The 21,344-nt window shown below is 40.0% G+C and overlaps 1 protein-coding gene across 7 annotated transcripts in view; it reads left to right on the top strand.

Annotated features, from left to right (window-relative positions):
- Window positions 1–21,344, top strand: part of XPO4 (exportin 4) — an 86,422-nt gene that overhangs the window by 22,856 nt on the left and 42,222 nt on the right. For all 7 annotated transcript variants that reach the window (XR_014788999.1, XR_014788998.1, XM_084842841.1 and 4 more), the window contains 5 exons: window positions 11,426–11,542; window positions 12,383–12,536; window positions 16,170–16,282; window positions 19,084–19,241; window positions 19,434–19,608. Coding sequence is in view for 5 of the 7 variants with exons in the window: in XM_084842841.1 (XP_084698967.1) it covers window positions 11,426–11,542; window positions 12,383–12,536; window positions 16,170–16,282; window positions 19,084–19,241; window positions 19,434–19,608 (717 nt within the window). In the remaining 2 variants the exon portion in view is untranslated. The remainder of the gene's footprint in view (window positions 1–11,425; window positions 11,543–12,382; window positions 12,537–16,169; window positions 16,283–19,083; window positions 19,242–19,433; window positions 19,609–21,344) is intronic.

Genomic DNA, 21,344 nt, shown 5'->3' with positions numbered 1-21,344 from the left:
ATTTACAGCATCCCAAATGTTAATATTCCAGAATTCCATAAAAAGACAGTTGTCTCCCTTACCTAACCCTTACCAAATTTGTGATCTTGAACATATGAACCATATCCCACATCCCTTTAATCCATTTATCAGTCTGCGGGCGTTTGTGTGGGGTGCGTTACCTTCCAGTTATAAGAAAAAGCCAGTAGTGTAGTGAAGCCAGTGCTTGCAGGGCACAGCATGGGTACTTTTTATTAGCAGGGTCCCTGAGGTCATCTGGCACTCCCCACAGAATTCCTTGTTCCCTTTGAGAGCTGCAATTCTCACAGTAGCTGGGGGGAAATGAATTTTCCCAACAACTGTGTATTGTTCCCTGTGGTAATCCAGAGTATTTTGTGTTGACCTGGCCTTGAATGGGCAATTAAGACCCATTAGCTTTACAAAAGACTGCTCCTGGTGGGGATAAAACTGCTAGAAATGGTTTCTCAGTATGGATCAGCACAGCTTCCTGATTTTTTGCCTGGAGGTGTGGCTATGAGAATGTCATGATGAACGCGTGCATGTCAAAATGTACCACTACACCATTGGAAATAGTCATATGAGCAGCCATTCATACATGAGCAGTTAATTCTATAAGTTCTTTATGAGCTATTTCCCTAACATAACAAAATAAAACTACGAGTAGGTCTAATGTTATGTCGCTTCCTTGATTTCGTTTAAGTAACTCAGTAACTTTTTATATTACATACATGTTACATATACAACCCCAAAAATGCAAATCTAAGTATAGAATATTGCTATTCTACAATTTGGGGAAAACATTTTCTTTCTTACAGTTGAGACTGGGTAATTGTTTTTTACCATTTTAAAATTTGGCTTAGCTGCTAGGACCAGATTAAGTTACTTCAGAGAGTTCATACATTGCCTGTTGACCAGTCCTGAGCAAGAGATTTATATGTGTGGCTGGGCATTTATGTTTATGCAAATAACCCCCTGATGAACTGCCAAGTGCATTTGAAACAGAGGCGTGTAAAACACCATTCACTTGTTTTATGGGGGCGTTATAGGGGAAGGAGGAGAAATGACTGTATATATAATTAGAAGCACCCAGCATAATTCATTCTCAGTGAATTGGGCCCATACATTTTCTACCTTTTTCCGCTATAGCCAACATCAGTCTCTGATGGACAGAGCTTCTGCTAAATAGCCCATGACTAATTTTAGGCAGCTTAATTCATATTTTCCACCACTGATTCCAAGATGCTGAGGAAGTGTATGTGGGATAGACTCCTCTTAGCCACAAAAGCCTGCAGACCATTGACACTGGACCCTGGTACAGAATACTCCTTCTCCTTTAGCTATTTGAAGGATTCCCCTTCCTGAGGCCTAGAGTGCAGCTTCATCGCTGTGTGTATGTGGTGTTGGGGGAAAGGCATGCTGCTTTCAGCTGCCTGTAGAGCTGCCTTGTATTAATATATAAAAATAGTCTGTTCAACATGTCAAACACTGCTTGAGTGAGCTATGTACTGGAAGGTCTCCCACTGGAGGAGGAGGGTAAAGGTATTCATGATGGGCTGTGGAAAACATTGGAACTGACTGAAAACAGGATTTTGGTAAATGAATGTGATAACGCTTGACCCCTGCCCCAAACAACCACCACCAATAACCAGTGTCTTAGGAAAACAAATCAGGATTTTTTTTAACTCTTTGGAACAAAATGAAATGTGTCATGTCAGCTTTGTTATTCATTGAATTTTGTACAATCAATAAACATTTAATCATGAAGAAAATGGCATTCAACAGAAGTTTCAATGAAAAAGCTTGGCCCTGTAATGTGTTGCATACCTTGGGTGCCTTATTAATAGCGTATCAGAGGGAGAAGTTCACTTCAGCCATAAACCCAATCCATTGTTTGGCACTAAAATAACAAACTTTATGCTCCCTTCTTCTCTTGCGTACTCTGCCATGAGTTACTACATTTGCTTTTTTAATTAAACCTGCAAACTATGGTTTGTAGCTGCCTTGCAAACCACCTTTTGAAGCATTCTGTTTTGGGAGGATAGCACAAGCCATAGTCTGCCCCTTCAGATGCAATGGAAAGCTGTGTGGATTGTGCTAAAGAGGAAGTTATTTGTGCAGACCACATATGCGCAGCCTGTACAAAGCAGCATTTTGGATCTTTAAGAGCTGAGCAACAGCATAAAAGGATTCTAGCCCCTTACCTAGTTGCACATGTATGAAGAAGTAACTAATTAACATGGAACACACAAGCGGTGCAGGAATTCTGCAGCCCAGTTTGTTTCAGATGGTAATTGCAGCTGCAGCAGCAGCATTGGGTAGAACCATCTCATTTCCTATAGATAGAAAAAACTGGAATGGATGACTGTTAGAAAGCTTGCCAGTAGGAGCATATTGTTTTTAACTTGCTGTTGGTGAAACAGGCAAGAAGTATGTAAAGTGTGTAAGTAAGTATGTAAAGTGTACAAGTACATGTACTTTTGTGTAAAGCCAAGGACGTATAAAACCCAAATGGGTTGGAGGCACAAACTTTCCACCCCCAAAATGCCTTGGGGCCGCACTCATACTTTCCCCTGCAACAAGGTCACCAGTTCTGACTGGGGAGGGGCCAGTAGTGTAGAACTAGTGGTTAGCAATGAAAGATAGTCCTTGTTATCTTGTCTATCAAAATCCCTTATTGTGACATCTGAACCGAGAACTCTGGGTTGTTTAGGGGTTAAATAACCCAGAGTTTAATGTAATAACAAATTATGGGTCACTGTTAGGTTCAGTCATCATGTTAACAATCCAGGAGGGTTGTTGATTGCAGTTGCTTGAAAGCAGAACCAAGAAGCCCATAAGAGGCAACGCTCACTCGCTGCTGCGCAGCCCCATCAACTCCTCAGTTAAACAACCCAAGAATTGGCTGTGGCATGCAAACCAGGTCATTGAAATGTGGTAGCAGCCATTGGTATGAAAGGCATCACTTTGCAATCAGCAAGATAGTTGGGTGCAGAAGGGGGCTGTGGACCATGCTGGGGACTCAGAAGGGACTGATAAGCCCCCCTCTCCCAGGCCTTGTGTTTAACAGCTCTGGTGTAAAGCAGTGGACTTCTAAACCTTTGTACCATTTCCTTTTCTTTATAAAGAACTCTGGAGCTGCATTAAGTTGTATAATCTCAAAGTTTTTTCATCTGACCATAACTTTTGTAAAACTTTTAAAAATAGTGATGTAGTGCTATTTGCACCAACCCCTTGCCCTAAGACAGGGACAAGAATAAGATAAGATCCCCTCCATAGTTCCAGGGTAGGCTGGCAGCGTAAACATTACACTGTGCTAGTACCTGTCAACGTTTGGCATCCCAAATGCAGTGTATTGGAAGCGGGGTGTCTTGTTTTTATGTTTGTGAGCGGCTTACTATTGTGTATGTTGTGGGAGAATGGATAGAGAAATTGTTAGGTCCATATTCTAGAACTAGGGATTACTTCACGAAATTGATTTGCAGTAGTTACAGGACTAAAAAGGAAGGAATATTGACTTTAATACAGTGTGCTGTATGTGGGTCTGGCCTTGAAGATCATTTAAGAACTTCAGCTTTCTCAGAATATGACAGCCTGACTCTTCATGTTGTCTGTGGTCCGCTCCATATAAAATGGATTATTATCCCTTCTAGCTGCCAGTCTGTTTCCAAGCCAAATTCAAAAAGCCATAATATCAAAACTTTCACTTTTCTTCAATGTCATGAAGCAGAGGAAAGCAATTGATTCATGGTCAGACACCAGAAGAGTGATCCTCCCAAATGATGGTGGAGGTTTATTTATCTATTTGAAGTATTTTTCTGCCATTCATCAGCCAAAAAAGCTCCCAGAATGGCTTACATATAATCAATTAAACAAGACAGTCCCTGCCCACAGGCTTACAATCTCAAAAGACCCAACACACAGGGAAAAAGAATGGGGAGGGAAGAGAGGGAAAGTGGGACTCCCTTCCTCATATAATCCAGTCTTGCTGATTAATCAAGACGCCAGTATTTTTACTACAACACTAGTGAAGCAATTCAGTGTTATTGGTAATTACATTGGTTCTGATAGTTCAGGATTTATGCCAGGATTGAATTTAATGGGCAACATTTGCAAAACAGTTCATTCCTGGGTTCTCACTTTTTTAGTTCTTGTAGAACACCATGAATTCTGCCACCTTAATAATCCACAAGTTTGAATGAGGAAATTGTACCCTTCAGTACATTATAACGAAAAGAGGAGCTGAAGTCTTTGCTGATATATTCAATTAAAACATTTTTGGATGCACCCCAATATCAAAGCCCAGGTTACTTGAAATGTAACATCATTTGAGCATTTGGTAATTGACTGGGTTCACACAACAGGACAACCCATTCTCGAGGCTGACTATAGGTTGAACTGTGGGTTGTCATGTTGTGAGAACCCGGCTGCATGGTTTGTTACCCATGAACAACCCACGAACAGAACACATAGTTTGCTTTTAAGTTGTAAACTGTGGGTTGTTCATGGTTAACAAACCACGCAGCGGGGTTCACAGAACACAACAACCCACATTTCAACAACAACTCACAATTCAATGGCAACCCACACAACACAACTGTAGGTTGTCGTGTTGTGTGAACCCAGCCATTGTCACCCCATGCATAAAAGTTTACCAACTTACCAGTTCTTTACCCGATCTACTATGCTCTGACCTGGAAGAGAGAACTGAGATTTGAGGGATAGCTAAAGATTTGGGGCTTAGCATCTAAACATGCTTGAGATGCAGTGGTAATGAGCAGATGGTATCTAAAAGCTGTCAGCTACTCCGAAAGCAGTTCAGAGTGTTGGAAATAAAGTGGGCAAGTGGACCCATGTTTCTACATGTATTGTGGGTGCCCCAAAATTCTGGAACCTAGTATTGGCAAAATGTGGGGACATTTTGAAGTGTGCAGTTGAGAAGTACTCCAGACTTGTGATATTGTAGTATTGACAGTGATCATCCACTGAACTTACCTAGAAATTTGCTGTTCAGCTTGTTCCTGGTGGCTAATGGATCAGATAGTCTAGTGAGTAAGTAAAGGCATCCATCTTCTTCCCAGTCATAAGGACTGGATGGCAAAAGTGTGGGAGGTAATGGTTTGTCAGGTTAAGGAAGCCAGGACTCAGAAGCATCAATAATCCTTTTATGATGCATGGCTCTCTTTTTCCAATGTGGCTTCTGAAGAAAAATAACATGCACTGAGGCAATATAATTGCAAGAATCTTTATTAATGGGTCAAGTTTGTGTAACTAGGTTCATAAGCTGAGGGAACAGAGGGCAGTGGGTGCTGATTGAGACTGATTAATGCTTTGTTGATCACACTGGTTGCATTTGGATAATCTTATCTACTAACAAGCATTTTCTTGTGCATGGAACCATTTTGCTTCTCCCTTTGTGGCGTGAACAACCAAAGCAAGAAATCTTCAGTTAACCGTAGTTTCCTTCTTCATCTGAACCAGGAAACTAGTTACCAGGTTTGGAACAAGCCAGGATATTAAACCATGGTTTGAAGTTGGCTTAATATCCTGGCTTGTTCTGAAGCTGGTAACCATAGTTTTCTGGTTTAGAAAAAGTAGAAAACTATAGAGACTTTCTAGTTCAATCACAGCTCATTCGAAGGGAGAAACAAAGGGACTCCCCATGGAAGCAAAAGACTAATTCATATCTGTTCTTATTAAGTTAAGATATGATTGTCTAGTTCTTATTGTAACTTGATGATTGGGGAAGTTTCTCCGTTGACAACTGCTTCTTTTGCAGCTACATACCTGTACCTTAGGCTATCCACTTGAGTTGTTTGTGTTTGGTTTCTTAGCTTGATCAATAGTTTTTTCCTTGTATTAACTGTATTTCTTGGCTTGTATCTTTAATAAAACTGAATACACATTTTTTAATCTTAAAACAAAATAACTGAATTATAATGAAAAGTTCCTTTTGTCATGTGTACTTGATATACAGGATTTCCTGGGCAAGATCCCTTTTTCCCCTTAATAGGAGCAATGCAACTTCCAGCTAGAATGGATCATTTGCTCCAGCTCCATTAAAGTCTATGGCTGTTCTCATTAACTTGAACAGCAGCTAGATTTAACTCCAGAGCATCTAAACAACATGTCATTCAGGACTGACTTTCTTCTGTTAACCCAAGATACACCAAAAAAAAGAGGCTATATTTATCACTTTTTCATCTGTGAGAGGTTGAGTAAGGACAAGGAATTAAACAAAGACTTGTTAAAGTAGCTGTTCTGGATGAAGTTTTTGCTTCCAGAATGCCCGTGTTGCTTCCAGATCTCCCTTATTTCCCTGTGTCTGCTTTCTCCCACTGTATTAGTTGTATGTATCTCTTGAGTGATATTATCAAATACTTCCTGTGTTCTTAGGCATCAGTTAACAGCAACAATATGGATTTCACAGAAGCTTTTGAGAAGAACAGCAGCCCCATAAATCATCTTGACAGTACTGGAAATGATTTAAGACAGCAGGATTAGCTCCATATGTTGTGATAACAAAACTGCGAATCCTCTTGGCCCTAAGTGCATTGCTCTCTTTACTTTTCTGTAGATATGAAGACACACACACGCAGGCATTCTCCAAATGGATATTATTATTTTGAGAAGTGCTTGTAAAGGCAACTGGTCAAACCCAAGCCCTCCTTATTGAGCTAGTGACTGGGACACGCATATCTGATGGAAGCACAACAGTTTTAGCTGCTGAAATTAATTCTCTGATCAGATTCTGTGTTTTGGACAGGTGTGCACTAGCCTCTGTATTTTCCTAAACAGCCTTTGAACTCTTATCCCTTTTATCCTCTGTAATCTAACCACTCTCAAGTAAAGCGGTGCACGTATTCCACCAACAGCCCGAGACACAAGTGCGAAATCCCTTCAAACATTCATTATGGCTTTAACTTTCAGTTTCAGTGACATTCTTTTTGAAGGCACTAGTCACACTTTCAAGAGCACAGTAACATGCAGAAATATTCATACTCTATTCTGTTTCTCAGTTCTCCCTCACACACACACACACACACACACACACACTTGGGGGGGTGTCATTAGATCTTTTTTTTTTTTTTTAAGAACAATAATTGTCTGGGACTACTATTCTTCCATTGGGTGTCTGATTGCCCAGTTAATCTCTCTTAGCACATTCTTATTGATCTTCTGTTAGAGCAGCTGAAAGTCTCTTTTAAGCATGGCAAACTTTTATAAAGTATATTCCTGGTAGTAAAGCCCAACTGGGGTAAGTGCCAGGCTATTCTAAGAGACAATCCACTCTCCAAACAAGAGAACTATTTTATTTTGTCAGATGGGGTTATTGTTTGGGTATGTAGTTTGTTCATGGTGGAACTAATGAAATTTCTGGTGAGTGAGGCAAACTAGTTGTATGAGGTACAGTCTTCTCTGGTATGAAGCTAATGTTCTGTCTCTAGTTCCTTACTAAAAATTTCCTTTTAACCCAGTTTGTCAAAAGTTGTCAAAAATAGACATTTTTGTGTCCGGAATTCTTGAGTCCTATTTAATTGTACAGTGCTATGATTTACGTAGATTGGCCTGTGATAGATATAACATTCTGAAATTTAACTGTCATTAGGAGACCGAGTATTTGTTGTGGACTCACGCACTTCCTTTGGCTCTCTTTTGCTTCCATCATGGTGTAGTATTATGTTTGCATTGGCACTATCCATAGTTTTCTTCTCAACCAGGGTTTGAAGTGGGTTTGTGAACCATGGGGGTGAGGCAATTTTAATTAGTGTTAACTTTAGTTATAGTGTCAATACAGACCTAACCACTGCTCACTGTGGTTAAAGCAAACCATGGAGGGGAGAGGGAATTTGTGAAGGGAAGGAGAAAGCATGTATAGTCACAATGCACACTGATGCATGGTTAGGAGGTCAGAAAGATTACATCTGTACCAGTCCATTATAGCAATATAAAATACTACTATAAATATAAAGGAATGGAATTATCTAGGTTATTTGGAATATATGATAGTACAAGGTAAAGATAGACCTGCCTAACAATTGAAATTTACTATTTATTCTTATTTTTGTAGCATACCTTCAGAGGCAAGCAGGCCAAAACTCAGAACGCTCTATTAAACCAAGCATTAGGATCAGAGCTATAATCTGCATACATACCATCAACAGACAATAAGGAGTGTACATCTAGAAAATCAAATAAAACTTATTTGTTGTGGATATGGAGCCCAAATTCAGTACTGCAATCAGCTACTAAATTCAGCTTAAATGCATATTTCACATAAAAGTCTCTTCTTTTTTTGCTTGGTCTGTCTGGGATTTATATAGCAAGGAAGAATGTTAATTTTGTGTATACTGGCTGAGATAACTAGCTGTCTGTGGGGTCAAGGTACTGACATCAGAGGCATTTCTGAACAAAGATGTTGCAGTTGGTGGGTGGATGGCACTACTGTCAGCTGTTGTGTGACCTCGCATAAATAGTATCATCATGACTTTAATCTTTCGGGTGTTCAGAGGTAGTGTGCATATTTCCGTTTAACCCCTGGACACTTGCCGGCATGCATGACCCTTTAACAATTCCTGTTCCTCTGTCCATCCTTGGCACCTTGGCTCCAAATAGTCTAGGAGTAAAGCCAGTAGTAGTATACATCTATTATTCTTCATTGTGAGAAGAATGAAACATGTAACGTATGGGTGTTCCTAGTAAAAGTGGATGTCATGAGATTATGATTCAGCCTTTTGGTTCTTGAAAATTTGCCTTAAGCATAAAAGCTTAACCAGTTTGGCACAAGAGGCACACATCATTTGTGTATGCAAGAAGGTCTATGTACTGTATGCATTTGGCAATTTTAGATGGTTACAGGTGCAATCTTATGCATGTAGGACTTTTTTCTGTCAGAATAATTCCCAGCCAACCATTCTGGCTGGGGCATACTGGGAGTTGTAGGATATTTTTCTGTCTAAACATGCATAGACAGAAAACTATTGAACCTTTTGCATTCTGATGCCAACCAAGTTCACAACTACAGATTTGCATTTCATCCCTTCCTCAAAGGTGATCACTGGCATAAATTGAGGTGCTGGCCTAGCTAAGGTGGTGGACTCGCTAAGACCCACTTCATTACTAAGGTGCTGGCCTAGCTAAGACCTGCTTTACTACCAAGATAAAACTACAGCAGATGCCTTCAGACTATTCTCTGGGAAACACAACTTAACTACTGTTACTACTAATGTGAACGTGTCAGCTTTAAAACTTTAATCAGGAGGGCATTGGAGCCTTATATAAGAGATTGCTAGGAAACCAGCAAGATTTTACTAACCCATGCCAGTGTATAGCCCTTTCATATGAATCAGGCTATAGAAATGGTTGAAATGCCCCATGTCGTCAAGATCTGTATCTATTCTGTTGCTTTAGGAATCAAGTCAGTTAAGGAATCCCAGTTGCTAGGCTTATTTTCTTATAATAGTGGACATCTCTTGGAGGTTATTAAAAGTCAAGAATTCCCACCAGCTACAGTGTTCTGGTAAAACTGGTCTCTTTTTGCCAATGTTAATTAATCTTAAAGTAAATCTAATTCAGTTTTGGACTCTCTTGGAGATAATGGAAGATAGTGGGATTTCAGGTACTTTTTTGATACATTTTTTTTCTGCAGTAAATTATGTCATGAAGCTGATTAAACTTTGGAAAGGCAGAAAGCACAACAGGCACTCCATGTTGGGAAACTTGGGTCATAGCAACTAGAAAATAATTAGCTGCTCAAACCCAGTCTCATGCCCAAAGAAAAGAATCAACTGGTAGAGATTGAAGATGGTCTGGGCAATGTTACTTGTTTGAAGATATCAGGAGGAGGCCACAAATTGATTGATGTTAACTGTGGTTAAGACATATGCCTGAGGTTTACACTGTCTCTGACTTGTTCCCTCTATAAGGGTATGGGACCATTATAGCGCTCTGCCACCAGAAGCTAATGCAGCCTTTCCCAGCCAGGTGCCCTCCAGATGTTTTGGACTTCAACTCCCATCAGCCCCACCCAGCATAGCCGATAGTCAGGAATGCTGAGGATTGTTATCCAAAACATCTGGAGGGCACCATGTAGGGGAAGGCTAAACTAATGGATCCGGATGGATTCCTGAGAGCTTTTGGAGTTTCCACCTAGTATGGCTGGAGATCCTGCAAATGCTCTAGGCCAGACTTGCCTAACCTGATATCCTCCGGATGTGTTGGACTACCACCCTAATCATCCCCAGCCAGCATGGTATTTTGAGATGTCTCATGCTGCTCTTCTGGATTTTGCTTCTTGGCCTTGGTGGCACAAAATGCTTGTCACCTGTGAAAGCAGGTGTGTCAATTACTGCCTTCCTTGGACAGGGGTAGCTTGGCAACAGTTATCCATGCTCTGGTAACATGCTGTTTGGATCACTGCAGTGGAGTGTAGGTGGGGCTGCTTCTGAAGATGGTTTGGATACTGCAGTTAGCATAAAATGCAGCAGCTAGATTACTAACTGGGACTGGGTTTATGGCACATACCTTGCCAGTTTTAAAACATCTGCATTGGCTTCATCCACTTCGGAGCCCAGTCCACATGAGACTGCCTGCTTGTCTATTCAATTCTCTGGTTCCCTTTATGTGGGGCCTTTCAGTTGTGGTGCTCCAGTTCTGGAATGATCCCCCCATGGAGGCTTATGTGACACAGATTGGATGCCTTTCTGGTGCCCGACAAAGCGTGTCCTATTCACCCAGGCCTTTTAATGCTGTGTTTGTAAGTCTCTTTATTCTGGCTGAGATGTCTGCTCTGTGTTTAACTTGTATCTTTTATGTATTTTCCTGTTTTATTAAGTTTATGTTAGCCTCTTTGTGCTGTTTCAGCATAAAGTGTGATTTATTTTTAAAAAATAAATAAGTACAGACATAATGTGTGTTTGGGGCAGGGGCGGGGGTATTTGTGAGCAAGGGGAAGGAAGTACACAATACCATAGCCTGCTCTCAGTTTCTTAACCCTCCCAGTCTCTAACCATATATTATGTATGTTCTGGACTGATGAATTGCGAGGTATTTGAAATATAAAACTCAAAACAATGAGTTTAGATCTAATGTTATAAAATAGTAATTTGTCATTTACACATCAGACTTTGAATTCTAGTACAAACTATCTTAAAGTGTATAACTCTGGAGCAATAGCCATCATGGTGAATGAATGGTACTTTTTCATGTCACAGCAGCTATGCTGTCTTGAACAAAAACTCTAGAAGGGAATTGATGTGCTGCAACTGCTTTTGCTATTTCTGATCAGAATCTGAGACATTTTGGAAATGGCATGTTTTGCTTTTCTTAAAATGAGTAAAATACCTGATGTAGCGTATTAAGACACAGTCCAAAGCTACTACACCAAATAACTCAGTTTAGTGTCCCCCCTCCCCCTCAATTCTTACAGCAAACATTGGCTTGTTCCATTTTAACGGCATTATTGAGCGAGTTCTCAAGTTCAAGTAAAACCAGCAACATTGGCCTAAGCATGGAGTTCCATGGTAACTGCAAACGAATATTTCAGGTAAACAAATGATATGTTTGTATTTTTATGAAAAGAAATATGGATAAGGAAAGACCAGTTCCACTTACAAATGTGTACATGAAAATAAGGATAGCGTCTGTATGCACAATAGATGAAAGGAGTGTAGGTAGTAGGTGAGATCTGCCTCCGTGATACTGTTATCCACACACACACACACACACACACACTCACTCACACACATGTGTTTACTCTATCACCCTACATTTGTCATCTGAGAAAAGCTGTTTACTGATACCTTGGGCCATAGTTCAGTCATAGAACACATGGTTTGCATGCTTCAGTCTTTGGCATCACCAGTTAGTTAGCATCTCCAGCCACTGGCTGGGTTCAGACAACATGCTAACACTCAGTGGTTGAGTGTGGGTTGTTGTTGAACCGTGGGTTAGTGTGTTGTCCAAACCCAGGACATTTTCTGCAGGGTAGCGTGTTAACTATGCAGTGTGGCTTATTTTTCTCGAACAAGCCACCTTGGGAAAACATGGTTTGTTGTTGGGCCGTTTACGGTGGTTAACAAGCCACCCTGCAGAAAATGTCCTGAGCTTGGACAACGTGCTAACCCGTAGTTCATCAACAACCTGCACTCAACCGCTGAGTGTGGATTAGCATGTTGTGTGAATCCAGCCACTGTCTCAAGTCATGGAGAGCTACTGCCAGGTAGTGTAGACAACACTGAGGTAGATGGACCAGTGGTCTGACTAGTTTTAATTCCTATGTTCAGATCGCATATAGAACAAAAAGCAAACCTTTTTTTTTTAGCCTGATACTCTACATTATGCCCCAATGGAAGCTTATTAAAATGTTTGTTCTTATTCTGCATAGGAGGACGACCTCCGACAGATCTTCATGCTTACAGTAGAGGTACTACAGGAATTCAGCCGGCGGGAAAACCTTAATGCTCAGATGTCTTCGGTCTTTCAGCGTTACCTTGCACTGGCCAATCAGGTCTTAAGCTGGAATTTTCTTCCTCCAAATTATATCCTTATTAGGATCACTTATTACAAGTAGGAAACATCTCCTGATCTTGACAAACAATCCTGGGGAAAGTGTAAGCTTCGGAATTTCTATTCTGAATTCATTGCCAAAGAGCTAATTATGCTGCATGCTTTACCAATCACACAGGGGTTCCTCTATGCAAATACATCCTTATTATTTGACTAAGCATCTGTAGAAAGACAAAAATCACATCAAAACCAGAGCTAGTTATCAGCTAGAATTAGACTGCTAGATCTAAAGGATGCAGAATCAGTGTTTGTAATTAAGCGTGTGCCTGCGGTGAAGCTTTATCTGAGTATTTATATGCTGCCTTTCCAGTCATACAAATGCCCAATAAGACTTACAAAAAGGTTTAAAAACAGAAAAAACCAATTCAATAGAATAAAAACAGAAAAATATGAAATAGCAATAAGACAAAAGAGGAAGCAGTAATCTCAGATTAAACAATATAGATACTTAAATGCGGCAGCAATACATCTCACACTGAAAGCAAATCAGAACGCTTTTAGAGTTTAAAAATAAGCACAGTTTTATCACACTAGAAAGGTAGCAAAAGAGGAAACAAAGTAAGCCTCCCTAGGCAGTTGAGTTCTAAACCTTAGGTGCAGCTACATACTTTGTTCTCCTCTCACCCCAGGAAAAAATGCCAACCCATCTAGGCATTGCTGCCTCCTCTACATGAAAAAACTAGGCATGGTGTACTAATATACTTAGGGATTTATAAACAGGGCAATGTGAATTCTACATGTTGCCATCAAAACCATTTGGTTATGTAAATACTAATTGCTATCCTTACCCTATATTCTAATAGTGAATTCATTCTCTGAGTGCCAGTTCTTTTGTAGCCAAAACAGCCACACCCATGCACAAGAGAGAGGTATCAGTAGGCTCGGGAAGAACCCAAGGTTTACAGAAGTACAAATGGGGAAAAAACCTAAGGGGTCAACACCCCACCCCCAACATCCCAGTGGGAATGGAGCATGCACAGTGGGGCCGGGGAAGGAGGAGTTTAAAGACTGGGTTGGGGAACAGAATCCTGGAAAAGGTCATGGCTGCCTGACTATTTCCCTGAACAGGAGAACTCCACAATGCAATGATTGGTTGCAAGTCCTACTTCTTCCCTCTAATACCAAATGTGGTCCAGTGTCTCTCAGTTTGGAAGCAAAATGGGGCCGTCCCAAAATAAGGTAGTGGCTTATGCATATTTGGGAGGACTTAGAGGGGGCGGGGGAAGAAACAGACCAACAAGAGCTATGGTCAAGACTGTGGGCTTGCGCACATACACCCCTCCCCCTTCGCCTTTTCCTCAAGAATCCCCCTCTCCTTTCACTTGTTTTTTATCATGAGTTGTTACATTTGTGGCAAAGCTAACCAAGTTCCCTCTTAACCTTTAAAATGGATTTGAAAATGCTGGTTAAGAGGGAAACTAATTAGAGTTAATCATGTTTAGTGTATGTGCAGATATAATGTCAAACGGTGGTTAAAGGTGACATGGAGAGTGGAAGAATTGGCATGGAAGGAAGAGGAGGAGACAGAATGTGAGTCTCTCGTTCACTTCCAAATTCAGAATCGTGATTAAGAGATCAGCAATGTCGCGTCTGTGCTGGGCTGAGTCTGGATGTCACTCCCGTTTATGCATACAAGATCAAAGAGCATTTTAAGATTTACAAGAGAAAGGCGAACAATAGTAGAGGAAATGGTATCCCTAACTTTGTTCTTTAACTGGTATCTATTTACTATTGTCTTAACTCCAGATGGGTTTTTCTGTTCTAGGAAATAAGTATTAATTGAAAAGGATAAACAAGCCCCTCCACAAGTGCTAGACTACATTTTGAAATAGAGTAACTAACAAACTTACATTTTCGGCCAAAATGAACAGCTGTAACTTCGGCTCTCACCCTAAACACACGTACAGCAGAGTGTGATTATCTCCTTTTCCCTCCCCCAACATTTATTACACTACTTTAAATATTATGAATTTACAAAATTGTCTTTATCCAGAATTAAAATGGCAACTTTTAGATAGAAACTTTATGCCTAAGACTTTATGCCTAAGAAAGGGGGGGTCCCCCTGAAAATTCCTATTGCCACACAAAGAAGCAATGTCAGTGCTGTCAGAATAAATTAATTTTACAATGATTTGACTTTCAACAAAACAAACTACAATTAAGGCTTTTCCTTCAAGGTGTACATGCACCTAAGACTGAGTCCTAAAATGAACATTGTGTTCCTTGGAGTAATTAATACCTTGTTAGAATTTTGCTGTGCTGGCCAAATTCATAAACAGTTCAGGGTACTTAAGAGGGCAGGTTTTGAACAGTAAACCTTGTCTTTAAAAACGAAGGTGCATGTACACCTTGAAGGAAAAGCCTTAATTGTAGTTTGTTTTGTTGAAAGTCAAATAATTGTGAAATTAATTTATTCTGACAACACTGACATTGTTTCTTTGTGTGGCAGTAGGAATTTTCAGGGGGACCCCCCCTTTCTGATAGGGCAATATGTGGGGTGCAATGAGATTTTCTACTCTAGGTTTGATATTATACAAGTATTCTTTATCTTTTGAGGCCCCGGAAAGCTGTGCTGTGCATCTTTAAGAAAAAATATGTGTTACCTAAGAAATTTTGCCCTTAAGACCATTCGTTTTTCCAGCTTTACAATGGAACTAAAAAAAGAATGAAATATCTTTCTATGGGTGACAAATATGATAGGTTAAACTACAACCAGTATTCTACATAGTTGGCATAGGTTTTAAATATTCATAGCTTTTTATAAGTTTGGGCTAGCATTGACTGCAATTGTTCACATTTGCACATTTCCAGTGTAGAAGCAGACATCGTATCTGTGTTTTTGCACTAACTTTGTATATTTAATAATGGTTCCCTCCCTTCTTTTAGTCTCCTACTCTGGGAACTTTAGCCCCACAAGAACTTAATGGATGTCCCTTGTTTCATATACTAAGGCTGCAGTCTTATGCACATTTACCTGAAAGTAAACCGCATGAAATCAGTGAGACTTCAGATAGATTTCTGAGTAAATCTGCATAGTATTGGGTAGTAAAACTCCAAAGTTTGAAACATGTATTCATTAATCCTACTCTGGAAGATAGATAGATAGACATTTCCATTTGTCCTCCTTCACAAAATGAACACAAAATCAGGGTCATTCTGTGAAGCCTTTTGTACATATTAAGGTTAATAGATTTAAAGGGAAAGTCTTAAATTCCCATACAGCCATCTGATGAATTGACCTAGGAACATTTTAAAATGTTTTTAAAAAACATATTTTACACAAGTTGCATACCTGTTGAGTGTGGTATCATTTTTCGGTTCCCTTTCTTCTCCTGTCTCATCGGGACGATTATTAAAGTGATTGTGCCACTATGGAATGTCTCGTCATTGTGATCAAACTGTTATCTGGCATTCCTAGGGCATTCTTTTTTTCAGTACTTAATACCTTTTATTCCTTGTCCTCATGCATGAATTATGCTGTGTATGTGAAGCAGCTTAAAGTTTGTTTCCATTGCATTCTTTTCTGAATGGGACCTGTTGTATCTGGGATTTTTTTTTTTTAAAGCCAAATCGGAATGCTGTTGTTGACCTTGACACCAGATAACTAGGCAGACATTATATAGCTATGTTTGAATCCTCACAAAATGTGATGCTAAAGCCAACAGAGTCCTGGCGTGAGACCCTCCTGGACAGCAGAGTTATGGAGCTTTTCTTTACAGTAAGTCCCATTCTCCTGTTTTGCTAGTTTAGTAGCAACAAAGCTGCTGCTACAATTGCTTCTTTCTAAAATTGTTGTTGCATCTTCTTCTCCCACTCTTGGATGAGGTAGGAAGAATTCAGGTAAGAGTTGCATAAATGACATTCTGTGCTTTGCCAAACAAAGATATTTCTATAGCGTACATTGTTTTTCATCAGAGACTGTGCCTGTATATGTGCCTATTGAATGAAAGCTCAGCTTGTGGAACAAGAGACACAGAAATCTTCCTCAGCATAAGTGTTCCTGCACACTGGGTCAACATAGTTGTTTAAGATCTTGTTTGGTGAATAAAAATGGGGAATAGCATTTCCCATGATAAATATTTAACAGTATTTCATATTGGATGAGGTTCAAACCAAGCAGGTAGTGTTGGGGCATCTATTAACTTTGCTGAGCTTCTTCAATATTGATATTCAGGTAAAATTAATTAATTTCAGTTAATTAACATCAATTAATGTTATGGTGAAAAGAAGATTGCTCTCTGCCTGCTCCCTAGTAAGGCACCAGGCATATGCAGCATAACAAAGTTAAAGGCAGCTTAAAACTGCTTCCTCTCGGCAGTTTCCTACGTGGATAATGTTTCCATGTAGGAAACCTGTGTTTACGCTGCCATGTGCAATGTGTGTATCTGCTTTGCCTCAGGTGTTTGCCACACATGAAAAGTGTGCATATGGCTTTTCTGCACAGGTCTTATCTCCCTGTAAGGAGTTGTGGCATCACATGTGAAACAGCCTTTATTGCCTTGAGCTGAGCTCTTTTCAGGAAATTTTCACCCAGCCCTTTTCATGTTCAGTGGAGTTTATTTTCCCCACATAAGTAGGCATTGGATTCCTGTGTTAAATTAGTTAAAAGCCCCAAATCTGTGAAAGTTCATGGAGAAAAGGATTGTGCTTTTAGTATTAGATTACTGACCTGGAAAATTTATGAAGAAGCCAGTTTAGTTTATCTCCCAAAATAGAAATTCTGTATTGCTGGAATTTGAGGTTATTGCTTTCAAAGCCAAGCGTATTCAAAACTTTGTCTAGATGATGAATAGCATATAGTAAACCTTTTGTATAGTGTATTAATTCTCTCGACAACTTTCGCTGTTGTGTGTACATAGTTACTTGTAAGTTTTTTTATCTCAAGCATTTTTAAAAAGGTGAAAAACTTGCTGGCAGACCACTTAACAGCTGCACACAATCTGAACAGCTGTCTAGACAACCCAGACAGTTGCTACTGTCAGCTGGGAACCTCCTGAAGCAAATAGCTTCTGAGTCTACAGGTTAACCCTTTCTAATATAATTCTCTGTTAAAAAGTCTCTAGGTAAAAAGTTTACATTTGTTTGCAAAATAACTGTTCTTCAGATTTTAGCACTCTTTTCACCAGACACACTTAGACTCTCATTAGATATCAGATCCATACTGATGAAATTGCGACTAATATGTCTATCAGTTTATTAATGACTTACTGAGTCTCTAAATCAGCAAACTCTCAACTATGCTTAAAAAGCCCTGGTTTGCAGAGGTTACTTGCAGCGTTTGTGACTCAGTTTGAGCAGTGCATGTTTTAATTAGTCAATGAGAAATAAATGGCTATAGTCAATCCAATTTAAATAACTCACAGTATGGCTTTAATAGAACAGAATCTAGTATTGTGATTTATAGCCACTTAACTTCTCGTTTTTGGACTGGAGAAGCTTAAAATCTTTCTGAGATGACATATATTGTTAAATATGAAATATCTTAAAAAATAAAATACCTCTCAGTTTTAAAATGTGCTTTAATTTGTAATAGTGTTTATTGTTTTATGTTATGTTTTAATGCTGCATTTGTTTTGTGAGCTGCCCAGAGAATTTGTTATGGAGTGGCTATATAAATACAATAAAAAGGAACAAAATAAAATATTTTAATTCATGCCCATAGATTGTTTCAGACACTATTATTATTTTTTAATTACTGTGTTGCTGAATATTTGAAACATAACATTTGTTTAATGGTGGTCTAAGTATTGCATTGTTCTATATAATGTCATTGTATTGAATCATAAGAGCAGTATGCCTTGACGTTTAATTCCACATGCTCTACTTTGCATCCAAAGGACTTGCTTTATAGTCGGTCTCTTAATGTCCATATTTTCTCATAAATGCTCAGTCAACAAATGAATATTTTGTTGAGATTATTTTTTTGTCAGTGAAGACCTCCTATGGAAGCTAGCACTCAAGAGTGGAGCAGTCCTACCCACGGAGATAAGAGAATTAAGAGAAATCTGTAAATGAATAACAGGATTTCACTACAAGAAAAATGAATTTGGTTTCCCGAGGGTTCTGTGTTTACCTCTTATAAAGAAGCATCTATATAATCTTGATTGAACTTGTCGACTAACTTTAGCAAGACGCTGTAGCCCAGGCATAGTTAGCATAATACAGATGGCTGTCATTATTGCTGTTTTTAGAAGTAGCAGCATGTCTGACTGGCTGGCATCTGTTCCTCTCTAAGACTCAACATGCATAGACAGTTCAACATGTAGGTAGGTCCCAGTGAAGCGTTGTTCTTTGACTAATTAAATATGGCTTATGAAGTTGATATATTGAGAGGGCAGCATGGAAGGTTTACATGCCTAAAAATAATGGACCGTGATTTCAAATTTAGTAGAAACTAGAGCAAGCTCCATGTGCATGTGTGCGCGCGCTTTAGGATTGTAAGCCACGTGACTATGATAAAAGAACGTCTTATTTCCTCCTCCCACCCCCTGATGGGTTAACCCTCTCGCTTCCAAAAAGGTGCATCGAAAAATTAGAGAAGACACAGATATGGCACAAGACTCACTGCAGTGCCTAGCCCAGCTAGCCTCTCTTCATGGGCCAGTGTTTCCAGATGAAAGTTCTCAAGTTGATTACTTAGCTCACTTCATTGAGGGATTGCTCAACACTATCAATGGGTATGTAATATGCTTGCTTCTGTGGATTTAGGCTTGTAGTGGGAGGGAGGGACTTGTTTCCTGATGTTTGTAACTTCCAACAGTGGCACAGAACTGCTTTCTGAAGATACCGCAAATGGTCTTGATTTGAATAAATCAATAAAATTATTGACTCTTTTCTCTGTTTTTTTAAAAAAATTCTTGTACCTACAGAATTGAGATAGAGGACTCTGAAGCAGTGGGGATATCCAGTATAATCAGCAACTTGATCACTGTATTTCCTCGCAATATATTAACAGCCATTCCAAATGAACTTTTTTCTTCGTTCGTTAACTGCCTCACACACCTCACTTGCTCTTTTGGGAGAAGTGCTGCCTTGGAAGAAGTGGTAAGTACCAACTTTGAATTTCTGAAGACATGTTTCAAAATGCTGATTTTGTATTTTTAGTGTTCTAAAGTGTTTAGTTTGTATAATGTCTCATTTACCATAATGAATGGATTTGTAATGGTTTAAAGGAATTGCATCTGTGAATTTTTTTGTTTTATGTGGAAACAAGTTTAGTTTGAGGGCAGCTAATGAAACCCGAGACAGTACTGGGTTAGTATTTAGTACTAATTGAGAACATGGCACCTCTGCAGTGAATTCACATATTTAAATTGTGTTTTAATCACTGTTTTGATATAGTAGCCCTTGAATTTTGCTTGACAGTGTAACTGAGGTTTTTTTTTAGTACTTCTAACATGGAATAACTGGAATCACTGGGTGAATTAATGGTACTGCTTTTTCCTGCTGTACTCACCCCCCCCCACCTCCACAAATAGTTGCTGTTAAATAATCCCTTTTAATGAACTTCTAGAAAATAATTATGTGGCCATTATTGGGCACAACAGCATTGAATTGGATCATTTTAGCTCATAAATAGTTTTGTTCCTCACCCCTTGAGAAATGGCTGTGTTTGAAGCATGGAAACTGATGACTGATATGAATAGCTTTTAAACCAAGGCTTCAAGCCCAAGAGAATCTGTATTGTGGACTCTAGTTGATGGGGTATCTCTCTGTGAGCCACACTCCATATTTTACTGCTCCTGCTTGCTTCTTGCCATGGTCCTGAGTATTTTATCCATCATTCCTCTCTACTATTTTCATTGCACAACTTTGCACTTGGCATTGTTTACAACATTACAACTTCTGCTACTGATTCCTAATATTTTAATCAAGTAACATTCATGCAATTTGTGTAGCTCCTGTAACTAGGGATGTACGAAAGTCACTTACCTTTTCGCAGCTTGGCTTTGCGGTGGGGGGGAGGCGCTTCGCTTCTCCCCCCGAAGTTCAGGCGAGGGGGGGGAGGCGTCCCACCTCGCCCGGCTGAAATTCAGGCCGGGGGGGAGGCTTCCCACCTCGCCCGGCCGAAATTCAGGCCTGGGAGAAGCGCCCCGTCTCCCCAGCCGCGAAACAAAGTGTAAAAACAAAACAAAACAAAAAAACCCCGTGATAGGCTACGTAACGATTAACGTAGCCTATCACGGCTAGATTTCCAAAGTCAGCCATGATAGGCTACGTAAATCGTTACGTAGCCTATCACGGGTGACTTTGAGAAAAATAAAAGCGCGTATGCAAATGGCAGCGCCCTATGGGCGCCGCCATTTGCGTTCCTTATTTGGTCCCGGTAGTCTACGTAAAGATTTACGTAGACTACGGCGTAGTCTACGTAAATCTTTACGTAGACTACCGGGACCAAATAAGGAATGCAAATGGTGGCGCCCATAGGGTGCCGCCATTTGCGTACGCGCTTTTTTTTTATTTTTCAAAGTCACCCGTGATAGGCTACATAACGATTTACGTAGCCTATCACGGCTGACTTTGGAAATCTAGCCGTGATAGGCTACGTTAATCGTTACGTAGCCTATCACGGGGTTTTGTTTTGTTTTTACACTTTGTAATGGCGGTGGTGGCGGCCGGTCGGAAGACCGGCTGCCGCCCCCACCCCCGACGAAAGGCCGATGAACCGCCGCCGGGACCTGCCGCTGGGAGGGACATTCGCCAAAGGTAAGTCCCATCCCGGGGGGGTGGCGGAGAATTTCACCGCCGATTCGGGGGGCCGAATGCGTTGGCGCTCGGCC

This window comes from Heloderma suspectum, chromosome 3 (genome assembly GCF_057233095.1).
Source record: "Heloderma suspectum isolate Gila_16-S chromosome 3, 16-S_ref, whole genome shotgun sequence".
Classification (NCBI taxonomy): Eukaryota; Metazoa; Chordata; class Lepidosauria; order Squamata; family Helodermatidae; genus Heloderma; species Heloderma suspectum.
The sequence above is the reverse complement of the archived record's forward strand: the minus strand, read 5'-3'. Positions and strand labels throughout refer to the sequence as shown.